At 52.8% G+C, this 16,280-nt stretch overlaps 1 protein-coding gene across 1 annotated transcript in view; it reads left to right on the forward strand.

The window, feature by feature from the left end:
- The first annotated feature begins 3,298 nt into the window (after positions 1-3,298).
- The window catches only part of RIN3 (Ras and Rab interactor 3), an 82,728-nt gene continuing 69,746 nt past the window's right edge, over positions 3,299-16,280 (forward strand). Inside the window, exons 1-2 of the mRNA XM_044232330.1 lie at positions 3,299-3,381; positions 4,450-4,657. Coding sequence (XP_044088265.1) covers positions 3,299-3,381; positions 4,450-4,657 — 291 coding nt within the window. The remainder of the gene's footprint in view (positions 3,382-4,449; positions 4,658-16,280) is intronic.

Below are 16,280 nucleotides of genomic sequence, written 5' to 3' on the forward strand. Positions count from 1 at the left end.
CTGCTATCCTGCTTTCCCAGGACCCCCTCCCATCCCGCCCCCATGTCACCTGCGTGCCTGTGCACCTCGTACAGAGTGATGGGACCATCCCATAATATTATCACTGGAGCCACGTCTGGCCCCTACAGGCCTGAGAGCCCATGAGGGCAAGGACTAGGCCTCTCTGTCTTGATAGACCAGCTCGGTCTTAAAGCTGCTTGGGGTTGGGATCATGGGTGGGACCAAGATGGCCTTTGGCCAGTCCTTTCCCTCCATCCCACCTTCCGCTCAGCTTCTAGCTAAGTCTGCACAAGGGAGCCTCAGTTCCCCCTCACAAGGAGTCATCACTGGAACTTCCCAAGCTCTTTCCCTGGGGCTGGAGCTCTCATGAGCTGGGAAACTTCCATGGCTTCCTTCCCAACAGGCAGCACGGAGCCAGGCCCTGCCCTCCAAGCTGCCACCTTGCTCTGACCCCAAACTTAGGAGGGGCCTCCTGGGGCAGCCTCTCCACCCCAGAACAGAGCTTTCCTCTCCTCAGCAGTGACGAGGACCCAGACACCGGTCCAGCAAGTTGGGGATGTGCCAATTCACTGCTCCTTCAGGGAGCTGGTGACAAAGTCCCCCAGATAAAGCCGGTTGCTGCATCCAGGCTGGGTCCCTGCAGTGCAGGGGGAGGGTCTCTCTGAGTGTCTGACCACCCTGCGCTCAGCCCGGTGTCCAATGACACCTGGCCCAGAGTGGCGCTGTCCTCCCTACCAGCGAGCAGAAAGAAAATGGCCATGAATGATTTCTCTCTGATGAGTTGCACTAAAGTTTCTGAGGCTCCTTACTTTTTGCTGACAGTCCTGTTCATTGCCCAAGTTTCCTGTGGCTGCCCTTATGGGACCTTCAGCTAGAGTTTGGCTGCTGAGAGCAAGGACATGGGTGTCCGGGTCACCTGCTCTGCCAGCAGATGCCAGTTAGAAAAGGAGCAGCTGAGACTAGGGGAGCTTTGGGCCTCGCTCTGAGTCACAGGAGCACAAGAGCCCTGAAGGGACAATGTGACGAGGGCACCTGCTCTGACCAGGCCGGAGAAGGGCCATGGGGCCAGACCCTCGGATCCCTGAGTCCCTGCTGACATTGGGCCTTGGGTCACTTGAGCTGTCTGGGCATCACTTGCTCTGCAAAGTGCCCGTACCATGATGGCGCTTGGGCTGGGCCCTGGGGCTCCAGCAGAATGACAGAGGTAGAAATGCCCAGAGCTGACACCCCATCAGGCCTTGTTTCACTGCTGTGATTAGTGGAACAGCCCAGCCACAGAAGCTGTAACTGCTAGGGACTCTCACAGCACTTGAACTCTGGGTTCACATGTTGTCTTGGGTACAAGCCAGGTGCAACTCACAGACATCTACACGGTCATTCTCATCAAATGTGCTAAGTCCTAAAGTCAAGGCCACAAAGTAGAAGAGTTATAATGAGAAGAATCCTAACTGGAGGGCTGGGATGATAGAAAAACAATAGTTAACTTTTATCGAGTTGTGCGAAGCACTCGACCCATCTCTCTCTGCCTCGCTATCAGGTAAGGGTAATTCTTACCTTTTTACAGATGCTTAAACTGAAGCCCAGAGAAGTAGTGTAACTGTCCAGAGGTCACACAGTCTGGATTCGAACCCAGGACTTCTAATAAAGCAGACAGGCTTCTTCTGGATGGGTCTTAAGGGGTGGGGAGAACTTTATCCCCAGCAGTGTCCTATAAAAGATTTTAAACATGCAGAAGAGTCGAAAGAATTTTGCAGTGAACACCCATCTACGTACGGGTCTTTGCGTGGGCATTGACTTTCATCTTTCTTGGGTAGCTAGATACCCAGAAGTGAGATGGTTGGATCATATGCGAGGTGTATGTTTAGGTTTACCAAAAAAAAAAAAAAAATTGTCTTTTTCCAAAGTGATTGTCTCCATTTAGAGTCTCTCCAGTAATGCCAGAGAGCTCTGGTTTCCTCCCACCCTTACCAGCGTGTGATGTTGTCTGTCTTTTTAATTTTAGCCAATCTCGTAGTTGCATCATGGTATCTCATTGTGGCTTTAATTTGCATTCCCCTACTGACTAATGATGTCAAGTGATCTTTCGCTGGTTTATTGGCCATTCAGATGTCTCTTTGGAGGTATTTTCAAATCTTTGGCCCGTTTTTAACGCGAGCTTGCTTGTTCTCCGTTTGATGTATGCTTTGCAAATATTTTTTCCCCGCCCGTGATTTGCGTATTCCTTTTCTTCGTGAGGTGTTTTGATGGGCACAAGTTTAATCTGGTATGTTTAATTTATCCATCTTCCCTTTCATGGTTCTTGTTTTCTGGTCCAATCCACTAAACTTGTGCCTGCCCATTGGAGACAATGTTGGTAACAGGGAACCTTAAGGAATCACATTGGGCATTGGAATCACAGGTGGATAGGGCAGCCTGAGCCTCAGGAGTGCCAAGTGGGGAAATGCAGGTTTTGCTGAGGGGATGGAGGGCAGCTCTTTGTGGGGAGTTTATGGGGATGGGGGAAGGCAGGGGCACAGAATGGGAGTGCCTTTAATATTAGGAGACTGGATTGGATCCTTTAGGCAGTGCGAGCCATTGAAGGTTTTAGAGCAGGAAGGGATCACAAAGGACTCATGGCATGGTCACCATGATTCTGGAGCCTGGACGGAGTTTATCCTTGGTCATCCTGTCCTCAGGATGAAGCTGGGACTTCCAGGGAGCTGGGGGCAGGGAGCGGCCTTAGAGTCAACTCTGCCAGTCATTCCAGCATCCTTATGGGGACACCCACCCTGGCCCCTCTGACCTCCCCTTGCCTTAACCCTCTAGCCCCAGCACCTGCCAGCCCCCAGGCTTCCTTGAGGTTTCTCTGGGTCAGGTCGCTCAAAGGCCTTTGCTCTTTCCCAAATCTGCATCCTTGTTACAGCTCAGCACGACCTGACACACTCTAGGTCACTCATTCACCTTGTCTGTCACCTGGCTTCTCTCCTAGAGGTGAGGTTTGTTGATTTGGTTTGGTTTGGTTTTTACTCTTGTTCTCTACTCTGACCCAGTTCCTAGAACAACATCTGGAGCTCACTGGGCCCTCGGAAAATATTCATAGTACAAGCGAATGGGAGATAGACCCCCTCCTTTCTCCCAGAGCCTGTTTGTTTGATCATGGCTTTGGTTTTAAGGAGAAGATGAGGACCTTTGTCCCCAAAGCCCAGGCCCCTCCTAGGACCACCCAGTAAGTGGAGGAAGCTTCGAGGCTACCACCTGCCCATTGCATAGATGAGAAAACAGACTCGGAGGGAAAGGACTCAGCACGGCCTCAGCCTAGATGGTGGCAGAGCGGAAGTGCGAGCTCTCACTCCCAGCTTCCATGAGAGCCCTAATGTGCCCCTGGGGGAGGCCCCTGGCCAAGTGAGGAGGTTTAAAGATGATCAGGAAAGCTTTTGGTGCCAGAAGATAGTTTTGGGTTTCGAAGGTCAGAGGAAACTAACAGGCCCCAGGGTGCTTCTTTCCAGGGTAATTCCGGCCTCCAGCCTTTTCACTTCTTTCCCAGCGGAGATGCTGTGACCGGACTTCAGGGCCTGGGAAGAGGTTACATCAGCATCAGCTGGGCTGCCCCGGACTTGAACTCCAAATGTGGCTCACTAAGCCCCAGTTCCACAGCCTGTAGCCATCCATGGGGCTGCCTCACCGCCCCTCCCGGCCCCACGGTGCCTGCCGCTGCCCGGACACTCCTGTTCGTCCTGGGCACACTTTTCAATGTGGACCCAGAGGGGAAATGCACAAGCGTCCCTGTGCACACAGTATCCGTGAGAGGGACAGCTTCTGGGAGGATGTGGGAGTGGGCACGTCAGGAGGGAATTTTGGCTGGGACCCCGCCCTTGCCTTTAGGAAAAGCTGTTCCCTTCTCAGGACTTCTGGGTTTTGCAGCCCTCGAACCCCCTCTCCCCCATCACCCCGTTCCCCTCTTCTGTGCCTTTAATGGGGTTCATCCTGACCCTCCCCAGAGCAGCCCCTTAGAGCAACCACTAGCCAGGGACGCAGGCAAAAGACAGGCACCAGCCACATCTTCCTACCTGTGTAGGAAGGTTTTCACCCCTGCAGATACCCTGAGAGATATAGTTCTGTCTGATGAAGGTTTTCACCCCTGCAGATACCCTGAGAGATATAGTTCCTTGGAGTCCCCTGTGTTTCCCTGAAGCCAGCCGGGGTTGGAATTAGCTGTTCCCGCTGCATGGTGTTCCTGTGACATTTATCCCAATCTTCTGCTTCAGCTCTTTTCGTCTGTGTCGATCCAACCCATTTTATTATAAGCACCCCAAGGTGCGGATCATGGTTTGTCTCTTTTTTTAATTCCCCAGGGGACTGGTGGCTTCATAGATGCCTAATGAATGAGCACAGTTGAATTGACTGTCCATCTGTTACACTCTGCTGTCGGGGCTGGCTGCAGCAGGGCTGATCGTTTGATTCTGTTCTCAGTCCTGTTCCAGATGTTGGCAAAGGAGAGGGAGAGGAAGAGGAGGAGGAGGATGGCATGGGGCTTCGTCCCCCGGTCACTCCGAAGAACTGCCTTCCCCGTCGGGGCATCAGTGTCCTGGAGAAGCTCATCAAGACCTGTCCCGTGTGGCTGCAGCTGGGTCTGGGCCAGGCAGAGGCCGCCGGGATCCTGCTCCAGGAGGCGGCTGGGGTGAGTTGAGGTCTCTTTGCCTCGTGGCCAGAGGTGGGCAAGCACAGCTGCCTGTTTCTGCTTTCCTTTCTTGGGTTGGTCAGCTTTTCGACTGGGGTGTTTGTTTCCAGAACTGAGGAGCAAGAGACTGGTGGGACATCTGGTTCCTGCTTTGGAGAGCAGGTGTCCCCCCTCTGGAGAACAGGGGGCTGTGTGGCTGGCGTGGGCTGTCTGGGCACCAGGACCCCTGGGAAGCAGGACTGGCACTTGGAGAAGTCAGCCAGGCATCCGGGATGAGAGCTGGAGGCACCTGAGAGATCCTGTATCACCCCCTTAGTTGATAGAAGAGAACAGGGGCTATGTGATGCAGGCAAAAGCTTTTCTGGAGCCAGGCTCTGTGAGCTGAGCCAAGGGGCTTAGATTTTTCTGAGGCTCATTTTTCTCCCTTTGAAACGGGGCCATTCGGGAAGGTACTCTGGGCCTGTGAGCATCACGGGGGAAGATAGGTAGGTGGATAGTGAAACATGAGTCAGAACCCGTCAGGTGCCACCCACCCCACGCGCTTTCTCTTATGCACCACTTCCTTTTTAAAAAACACTTAATTTGTTTAATTGTAAAAGTGATAAACATGTGTAGTCACTGTAAAAAAAAAAAAAAAAAATCAAGCCAGACAGAAGTAAAGAGGCTTCTCGAAGTTTTTGCCACCTGTTCTCTGTCCCATCACTGACTTCCCAGAAGTCTGTTTTCAGTTTTGTTTGTTATGGAAGTGAAATTCGCATCACAGAAGAGGAGCCGTTTTCAAGCACGCTATGTGCGTCGTCTGTTCCCAGCGCTGCATCAGCAGCATCTCTGCCTGCTTCCAGCACATTTCATTGACCGGACAAAAAGCCCTGAGCCTCCTCCCCACGCCCCGGCAGCCAGCTGTCCACTGCAGAAACCGTGTTTGCTCGAAGCTCATGGTCTGTCTTCGCGGGCGTTATCCGCAGGGTCCCCCAGCAACTGCAGCCAGGGTCCATCGGGCAGTCTGTCCCAAGCACTCAGCGAAGGTGTGCACGTGAATCGGCACCGTGTGTGCCCACGGCAGCCCTCTGACTTGGGCATGACAATCAGACCCATTTTACAGAAGAGGTAGCTGAGATGCCAAGAAGCTGTGTGACCTCCCTCAGGTGATTCAGCGAGCCAGTGCCTGAGCTGGAACTTGAACCAGTCTTGCTGCTCCCGGGCTATGTTGTACCTGCGCGGAATCCCTACCTTTCAGCCGCTGGGCGCTTCTGCTGGGCTCCCCTTCAGTGCGGTAGGTTGTGTTGCAAGAGTCTAGGCTCCCCTGTGGGGCTCAGTGGCTCAGTGGATTCATTCACCTTGGACTAGATAAAAATCTGTTGAGTAGCAGTTGTACCTAAAGATTGAAATTCCTGGGGCACCTGGGTGGCTCAGTGGGTTAAGCTCTGCCTTCAGCTTGGGTCATGATCTCAGGGTCCTGGGATCGAGTCCTGCATCGGGCTCTCTGCTCAGCGGGGAGCCTGCTTCCTCCTCTCTCTCTGCCTGCCTCTCTGCCTACTTGTGATCTCTGTCAAATAAATAAATAAAATCTTTAAAAAAAAAAAAAAGATTGGAATTCCTGCAGCTTATGGGGCTTCCAACAAAGTTCCAACCTCTCCTTGCCACAGAGGCCCCTCCCACAGGGAGTGGGGACCATGGAGGCTGGATAGCCCAGCAGAATCCTGCCAAGACCAAGGCAGGGGGGTGTCTCTTCTGGGTATGGTGGCAAGTGCCCCCTGTCCCCAGGCCAGGCCAGCCCCACTGCGGCACCAGGGACAGCCTGGGAGTCCGTGGATCCCTCTAGAAGGATGAGTAGGGAGGGGGCTCTAGGGGCAGGCAAGCTGATGGTCATCCTCAAGAAAACAAGATCTCTTGTTTCATCCCGCCCCACCAAAAGGTTTTCTATTTTGAACTCACTGAGGGCTTCGGAGCAAATGAAGAAACTGTATGGAAAATAAAATCAGGGACTCACGCCAGCGAGTGTCCCAGTCAATGTTCCCAGCGTGTCTAGTCCACCAGCGAATCACCCACTTCCCTGTGAGGTTCGGAGGGGGTTGGCCCCACCCTTCCTGGGAGGATGAGACTCAATGTAGACCCAAGTGCAAGGTTTTGATGCCAAGGGATGGCCATTTTCTGGGCATGGATGGACATGCAGATGGACAAGACAGTGAGGACCCATCGTGGGAAAGGCAAGCGCCTCTTCAGGGCAGGGTGGGCTGGCCCTAAGTCCAGACTGCTTTGCCTTAAGGGTCAGCCCTATCTTCAAAAAGCTGAAGATAAGCCCAAATCAAAATAACAAGAGTGGTTCAACATGAGGATTCCTTCTCGGTGCTGGGCCAGGTACTGACGTTCATGGCAAGTCCTGTGTGATGTCCTCTCCTCGCATCCTTGTGATAATCCTGGGAGGCCTCTGAACCTGTTATTATCCCCAATTTGTAGATAAGGAAACTGAGGCTAAGAGGAGCACCCTAGTTTGGGCTTCCCCAGAAGCAGACCCCAAGACAAGGATTTGAGTTCAAGTAGTTTATTTGGGAGGTGACCCCAGGAGGCTGGCAGGGGAACTAAGACAGGGAAGGGAGGCAGCTAATGAAAGGTGTGTGGTCGTGCACGTTACCACGGGCTGCAAGGGGAGCTGGATCCTGCTACAGCATTCTGGGAACCAGCGTGGAACACACATCTTAAAGCCATCCCACCTAAGGACTAGAAAGCTGTTACTGTCCAGCGACTCCTGAGAACCCCCACACCACTGTGGGGTGTGAGGATTTGTTGTGTTCCAGTAAGTCCTCTCTGCCCTGAGGATGAAAAGATCTGGCCATGGCCAGAAAGAGATGCCAAGCTCTGGGGCGATGCAGGTGGACTTCCTAGAGGAGGCAGACTCTGAGCCAGGTCATGCAGGGTGGATGGGACGGACTGAGATAGCAAATAGAAAGCTGCTCCAAGGCTGGGTTCTAATGTGACACCCGTATCCAGGGAGAGGCCTGCATCCGATCCTAGGACCGAGAGAGCGGCCATGGTTAAGATGGAAGGAAGCTGCCCTAAAGGGGGTCAGCCAGGCCCACACCCTGCTCCCACTCACTGCCCCGCTGAGGCCTCAGGGACAGGGCCAGCCCTGAGCCAACAGAATTGGACCAGATGCACCTTCTCTTCCTTTCCCCGCCCCCTCCCTCTCTGCCCTTACCCCCCCACACCCCGCTTCACATCTCTGTTTTCAAGCAGAGGCAAAGCCCAAAGTTCATGCTCTGGTAAGAACGTTGGCCAACTCTTACCCAGAGTTGGTCTTTGCACAATCATATCTATCCCCACCATGATTTCTGCCAGGTGCTCCATGCTGTTAATGTCCTCCTTTACTCGAGGAGACAGCAGAGGCTCTGACACTTGCCTGAGGCCACATGACTAGTGAGAGCAGAGTCTGTGAGGTGTGACCTTCAGCGAGGGCCCTTGGCCAGGTAACTTCCTCCCACAGGAGGGTGGGAAACTGAACCTGCAATGCTCTCCTCATTTTCAGAGCTGCAGACCACTGAGTCAGTTAAGTGTCTGCCTTCGGCTCAGGTCATGATCCCAGGATCCAGGGATCGAGTCCCACCTCGGGCTCCCGGCTCAGCAGAGAGCCTGCTTCTCCCTCTGTACCTTCCTTTACTCAGGGGCTTTATCCTTTTCTCTCTCTCTCTCTCCCCCAAGTAAATACATAAAATCTTTTTTTTTTAAAGTACTTTAAAAAAATGAAAACAAACAAACAAACAAAAAAACCTGCAGAGACTACAGGTGGTCCCCAGGCTTTATGAGCTCCAAGGGTCTTCAGAGATCACCTGGATACCCGCCCCTCCAGAGGTGAACAGTCTGGAGACCAGGCTTCTGGCGTGGTCCACCAGGAGCTCCATGACCTTGACCATGTCCCACCCCCTCCACCCCTCCACCCCTCCAGCCCTCCCTACCTACCCTCCCAGCAGTCTGTGTCTCTGATACGTATTGGGAACATACTGGCCCATTTTTGATTTGTGTGTATCCAGCAACAAGGCAGTCGAAAAGCCACTTCTTTTCTTTCTATACCCAAATGATTTTTGTTGTGTGTGGTGTTTGTTTTTTTTTTTTTTAAGTTTAATGTTAGAAATTTTGGATTTACAGAAAAGTTCCAAAGACAGTACAGGGAGTTCCCAGAGACTCCTCCCCCAGTTTAACGCTGCTGTTAACATCAGGCAGGAATAGAATACGCTTGTCACCATTGATGAAGTAATACTGATACATTCACATGCGCTAAAGCCCCCAGCTTTTACCTAATATGTCCTTTATCCATGGCAGCCTCTCAAGCAGGTCTCCGCCTTACATTGGGTCCTCGTGTCTCAGGCTCCTCTAGGCTGGGACGGTTTCTCAGACTTTCTTTGTGTTTTGATGGCCTTGACGGGTTTGAGGAATACAGGTATTTCAAAGGCATTTGGTAGGGAATCCCTCCGTCGGCATTCATCTGATGCTTAGACTAGGGTTATGAGTTTGCGGGCCGAAGACCCGGTAGATTGTCTTTCTCTTCACATCATGTCAGCAGAACCTACTATCAACGTGACTTAGCACTCACTGTTGGCGTTGACCTGGATCACCTGGCCGAGGTGCTTGTCAGCTCTCGCCTCTGTAAAGTGATCCTTGCTCTCCCACCCCTTATGCTGCCCTCTTTGGAAGGAAGTCACTATGTGTGGCCCGTCCTCAGGGACTGGGGAGTCCTTGACTATCTACATAAATTATTTGGAATTCTTCTGCACAAGAGATGTGTCTCTCCTCCATTTATTTATTTATTCCATCATTTACCTGTAGCAATATGGACTCATGGGTATTGCCTTTCTGCTTTGGGTTATAATCCAATACTACTTTAATGATTTTTTTTTAAAGATTTTATTTATTTGACAGACAGAGATCACAAGTAGGCAGAGAGAGGGGGAAGCAGGCAGGGAGCCTGCTTCAGACCTCGATCCCAGGACCCCGAGATCATGACCCGAGCTGAAGGCAGAGGCTTAACCCACTGAGCCACCCTGGCACCCCAATGATTCTTTTGCTCAGATTGTTCCAGCTTTGGCCTGAGCTCCGTCAGTTGGTTCCCGTGTCCCTTTGACATACAGTCATCATTGTGCGTGTGCATGTGTGTGTTTGCTGTGTGGAGCACTTCCTTCCTTTCTGACCCTGCACGCTCCAGGATTGTTTTGTGTATTTCTTGCCCACATCCTGGAATCAGCCATTTCTCCATGGGGCCCCCGTTTCTTTCATTAGAGAATAATATTAGAAAGCAAGATCTGGGTGTTTTGTGTGTTTATTGCAACTGGAGTGCCATTGCTTGGAGGACAAAAGATAGTTTTTAATGAAAAAAATCTCTTGTGAGATTGCTTTTTGTAGTGGGGGGTTAGCTCAAGAGTTAGAATAGCTTGTATGGTGATACAGACCAGCTGTGTAGGTGGTTCAAGGCACCTTCCCCAGGTGTGAGCCCAAGGAATGCCAAATCCATTCAAGATTAGTTTGGCAAAAGCATCAGTGGCGCCTCTCTCTTGCCCCTTCCAGATGCTGGGGCCAGGAAAGGAGCATGGTCAGCAGTTCCCGCAGGTCTCCTGTGCCGCAAGCCCCCCTCTCTCATCTTTCCAACAGCCCTGCAGAACTGGGGGCAGGCTCCCTATTTTATAAGTGAGGAAAGTCAACTCTGGTAAGGAGCCTGCCCCACGTAATCGGCTGCTAAGTGCCGAAGTGTGATTTGAACCCATCAACTGACTGCCTTCAAAGGCTTGAAAAATGTCTCGGCCTCATTCCCAGATTTATTTTTTTTTTTTTTTTTTGGTTTGGACTAGAGCTCAGGCAACAGCATGTTTTAAAAACTCCGGAGGTGATTGAAAATCTCCCCTCCTTGCCGTGCTACCACTTCATTAGAAGTGATGTGAAGGGTGGGCCACATGTGTCCAGAGTGGGCCCTGGTCCCTGACCCACTAGACCATCAGCCTCCAGAGGCCTAGCAGCCCCTGAGCTTCTGGCCTCTTGGAAGAACCGGCCACTTCCAAGCCTGCTCTGATGGCCATGATTGGAAAGTTCCCCCCCAAAGCAGCTGGAAAATTGTCCTAAAATAACCAAAGTGGAAAAGCAGACCGCTCTGGATTGTCTGGGAAAAAATGGATAAAAGTTAAAATCATTATGGTGTATTGGACTTTGGGTTTTTGTATATTTACTCGAAGAGGAGGAGGGGCCTGCAGAAGCTGTGTGATTCTCTCCCCAAGCATACTGTGTCCCAGCTGTTACAGCAATCAGTTGGTCTTTCCCAAAACACGTCCTGGCTAAGGGTGGACGGGGCGAGGCTCCTGCCTCGTGGACTGCAGTCACTTCCCCAGCAAACTCAGTGCCAGCCTCTTGGGATCTGGGAAAGAACCCCCGGTGCCGATCTGGGAGAGTATCTTCTAGAAGAAAGGGGGCCTGGGACCCTGCAGCCCCCTGCCCTCACTAGACTGGAAAAGCCAGCTCAAGAGAGGGGGGAAATGACTTGCCAAAGGACATGGCAAACCAGGGGCAGAGCCAGGAGGGACCCCAAGTGTCCTGCCTTTCAGCCCGGTGCTCTGACCTCTTCCCCACAGTTGTTTGGTGGGTAGGGACAGGAGAATCCCTAAAGAAAACTGGACCCCTAGAGTAGGCATGCCCCAGTCAGTTTGTGCAACTGGGGAAGAGGATTCTTTTGCTTTCTGAAAGTTCCTAATGCAGGGCACTGAGGAAGCGGACAAAAGAGGGGGGAAAGAGGGAGCAGAAGGAGTGGGTTGACTCAGATGTCAGCTCAGCGTGGCACCAGACTGCGTTGTTCCCACAGAGGCGAGAGGCTGAGTGGGGACACGGGGGCACATCAAGGTTTGTTGGTGGCCTGGTTAATGGGAGACTTTTAGGAGCAGTGGAGGAGGAAACGAAATGACTGAACTGTTCCACTCATTATCATCCTGCATAGTCCACAGGCAAGTGTACTGCAGGGGGACAGAAAAGGCCCTCACGGCTACACTTGTCATCTGGTCCCTCACTCCCCACCTTAAGCTCAACGATTTACTCTGTGCTGAGGCCTGAAGTCTAGAGCTGCTGATGAGGGTATCTGTCCTTGTCCTTTGTGCCCGGTGTCTCACCAGGCTTCCTTTCTGACTCATGGAGCGGTCCATGAACCCCTGGGGGTAGGAATGCTACCTTCCTGCAGGAGGGGGTTCTGTGCCATTTGTTCTCAGGACGGGAGGCAGGTGGAGGGGCACTGGGGAAGGGAGGCACCACTGACCTAGGGCCTCGATCAGCTGGGAATGCTGGAGAGTGGGGTCCAGGGTTAGTTTAGTAGTCAAGTGATGTCCTTAGAACCCAGGGTCTTTTCACCTTTCTGTTCCCCATCTGCAAGGTGTTGGCTTTTGTCCTCCAGTTGTCACTTCATGGTGACAAATGGCAGCGGTAGCTCCAGCCACCTCACCTATTCAGAGGCAGGAGGTCACAGGCAAAAGGCTTTCTTCTCCAAGCCTCGGTCTTTTTTTCAGGGAACAAATTTATTTTTAGATGACTTTTTGGTCACCCCTAACTGCAAGGAGGGGGCTGGAAACGGGGTGAATGGCAAAAAGGAGCAGAATAGCCATGATTGGCTTTTGACCAACTCCTCCTGAGGCAGGATACCTTGCACCCAGACCCAGATCGGAACTGGGGTCAGTTGTCAAGAAAGGGAAAAGACTCGTTGTCGGAGAGCTAACGGATAGTGACTGTCCCTGGCAGAAACTGTTAATGATCCCATTTTCCATAGGAAGAAGCAGCTCCAGAGAGACCACACAGCTCAGAGTAGCCAAGCTAAGGACTAAACTCAGAGCATCTGGCTTCAGAGCCTGTGGGCCGAAGTCGTACATGGAAGGGCCCCAAGGCCCACGGCCCTGAGTATTCCCCTTTCCCTCTCTTTTTGCTGCTCCTCCCTCCATACTTTTTTCATCTGTGCAATGGGTAGAACACTCCCAAGCCCAAAGTACTACAAAGTATCTGTCTAAAACCTGTAGCCTGATGCCTGGCTCAGAACTCGCACTCAGCTGACACTCTGTGGGTTGGTTGGGTTGGAGGAGGTGACCTGTAGTGGTCACACCATGGCCTGAAGGTCACTGGCCTTGCGTTCTTGTCCTCGTTTGGCCACTAACAACTGATGTGGCCTCAGGAAGCCTGTTTCATCTCTGGGTCTTGGTTCCTCTGGCTGGAGAGTGGGGAACTGCCTCCTTTCCCCAGTGCCCCTGGCTTTCAAACTGTCCCCCCCCATTCCCTGAGCTCTGGGGATCCCTCCATAGCACCTTCTAGAAGGAAGAGAGGAGTGGGTACCTAAACGATGGGGCCCATGTCCATACACCTGATGGCTCTATCATTAGCTACTGTCACGTAACAAATCACTGACAACTTCAGTGGCTTAAAACAGTCACCATTTGAGTTGCTTACGATTCTGTGGGTTTGCAGTTTGGGCTGGGTTCTGTGGAGCTGCTCTGTTGCTGGTCTCACCTGGGGTCAGCCACGCAGCCGCAGTCAGCCGGCGGCTCGGCTGGGGCTGGCTGACCTGAGGTGGGCCCACTCGCTTGGCGGGCCCTTGGCGCCAGCAGCTGGCTGGCCACGTGACTCCGGCAGACTCACTGCCGGGGTCCTCATGTGACATCTGTGGTCCCAGAGGGCGAGCATGGAAGCCGACCTGCCTCTTACAGCCTAGCCTCAGAACCCCACCGTGCCCTGTCTGCCACATTCATTTCGGTCAAAGCAAGTCCCAAGGCTACTCCTTCCAGATGTGGGGAATTTTGATGTGAGAAACTACAAGGAATTTGTGGCCATTTTTAATCTACCACATAGGAGAACATTCTGTGAGTCCCTTTCTCCGATCTCTCCCTTTGGAAAAAGATACATAGTAATCATCTGGCTAATAATTATCAAAGGAGATGATGCCTCTAAAAATCTTAGCATGTGGGTTAGTGCTCGGTAAATGGGAGCAGTCTAGTCTAATAATAAAAATTGTAAGTGCTTTTTATTAAGTGCACACTTGGTGTCAGGCATGTGGTGTACCCAGTCAGCAGTTCTCAGAGCAACCCTGAAAGGTGGATATTATCATTCTCGTGCTCAGATGAAGAGATTGAGACCTGGAGAGCTAAAGGCGGCTTGTCCGTGGATCCATAGCTTGCATGTAGCAGAGCTGGGATTTTGGGTCCCCCAGCGTCTCTCGAAAGCTAGCTGCAGTGGGTGGAAATAGAAGCAAAGGGGGCTTGAAGAATTTGCACCTGGAACCCCCCAGGGTTGGAGCAAGAGCCCTGGGTGGCCGGTGCGGTCCTTCAGCCTGCTGTGTACTCACCTGCGGCCACCATCACCGACGAACCCCCTCTAACGGGATAAGCCAAGGCCAGCCCAAGGTGGAGCCCAGCAATTCCCCAGGACCTAGAAAGCCAGGGATCACTATGCATTTGTTCCTCACTTTACTGCACAGCGACACTGTGTCTGGGGTGCTGTTTGTGGCTCTTTCCCAAAAGGGACCCGTGACTAGCTGAGCAGCTAATCCTCCCCAAAGGGTAACACAGAACAGACTCTCTTGTTCCGAAGGACCATGGCCCAGGCAGACCTTCTCAGTTTCCCCCTCCCTCATGGCCATCTAGGCAGGATCGGGCAGAAGTCTCCCCCGGCCTCCCTCCCCATCCTTCCCCCACCCACTCACAGCCTCTGCCACCCCCACCCCACCCCCCAGCTTCCCCCAGGGCCTTATCTTGGCTTTTCAGATAAGAGCCCCGGGACTTGGCCATGGTAGAAGGAAGTGCTGTGTGAGGCTTTGTGGCCGTGCAGAAAGGGTGGGTGTTGGGCATTAAGAATTGGGGACTGGTCAGAACCCAGCCTGGGGGACTTCCCACCCCTGTCCATGCCCCTACCCCGCAATGAGTCTGTGACACAGGAGAGCAATAAAGAAGCAAGGTACTCCCAGTGATACGTGGGTCTCTGTCCTGCTTCTGCACTTCCCATCGGCATGGCACTGGGTCTGTGTGGCCTCTCTGTGCCCTGAGTCTTCCCTTGTCAAAGACAGATGGTCAGTACCTACCTCACCGTGAGGAGTGAGTGAGGCCTGAGGAGTGAGTGAGGCCAAACGTAAGGAAGGAGCGTGGCCAGAGCGCAGGTGAGCGGGAGCCACTGTTCCAGCCTCCTGCTCCTCACCATCTGCTGAACCACTCTCCCAACAAGACCCCTTCTGGTTCTTTTTCACAGTCAACACGAGTGACAGACGGACCCCCAGTTCGCCACAGAGCCCGAGACTGGGAGACTGAAGACCAAAACCCAGCCATGGGGGGAGGGGGGCAAACGGAGAATTAAGCCCTAGGGGGCATCTATGGAGGTCCGATTATCCCACTGGGGGCTTTCTTGTGTAACCTCCATGACTTCCAACCTGGAGGGGCAGGGCTTTTGTTCGGTTCTATGGCCTGCTGGGTGCTTTGGTGTCATTCTCCCCTTTGACAGATGAGCACACTGAGGCTCAGGGACCACAGAATTACCCAGAGCCACCGAGCTCATAACTGGCTGCTCAGGGCCCTCTGGGAGCCCGAGAAAAATACAGATTGTGACAGATTGACCCTCCTTCCAGCCAGAGAAGTAACTGTCCAAGGGCTCCTATCTTCTTTCTTCCTCTCAGGGGCATTCGAGGGTGGAGCACAGGGCCAATGTGTCAGCAGTGAAGAAATCTAGAAACGAGTATGTGCTGGGTAAGAAAGAGCTAATTAGTTCACAGGGCAGGGTCAAGGAGGTCCCCCGTGGAGGCCAGCAACCATGCTTGGTCATCGCAGTCAACTGAGAGAGGGATCAGTGTGGGTCAAAATAGTCAAGGAAGAAGGCCAGGCCAGTAGAGTAAGAAAGAAATCTATGCTGGACTGTGGCCCTGGCCCTTTGAGGATCTCTCTCTCTCTTTTTCCTCATTCTCTGACAAGGAGTCCATCCTTCTCATAGGCATGAGAAAGATGCTTTCTCATCTTCTGTTCTCCTCTGTTTTATTTTGAAAAAATAAAACTACTTAGTGGCATTTGCACTCACAGGTCGTGACCCACAGTTTGAAAAACCCAGGCCCTCCTTCCTGACACTCAAGGTCAGAGAGAGGCAGCTCTGCCCGTGCGTGGCCTCTGAATGCGGGACCCACCTGGGCAGGTGTCCCCAGACATGGGCACCACATTGTCAAGTGTGTGCTTTCCCTGCACAGACAGAAACCCTCCCCAGTTCGGTTTCAGTTTGGGGCACCAGCCTCATCACCCACCCGGGCTCAGCATCAAGGGTCCAGGTTTGCACTGCCGGCCTTCCTGGGGGACCCGCTAGCTCCAGCTCAGGCCTCCCTTCCCTGTTCCCAGAGTTCCGGGTGGGAGGCCCTGGGGAAGCCCAGAGTTCACTCCTTCCATATGCCCTGTGCACACACACTCACTCACTCGTGCTATGACAACAATTCTCGGACTCCAGCAGGGTGTCCCCCAATTCATCCCCATTTTGACACTACCCGGAGGCAGTGCAGGCCCCAGAAGTTAAAGGTCAGGGTCCTCAATAAGGCTACCCTGACTTCAGGGGACAGACGGAAGGGGGTCGGTCTCCAGGCTCCCCACACTCACACTTTTAACCC

This window comes from Neovison vison, chromosome 13, assembly GCF_020171115.1.
Source record: "Neovison vison isolate M4711 chromosome 13, ASM_NN_V1, whole genome shotgun sequence".
In the NCBI taxonomy this organism is placed as follows: Eukaryota; Metazoa; Chordata; class Mammalia; order Carnivora; family Mustelidae; genus Neogale; species Neogale vison.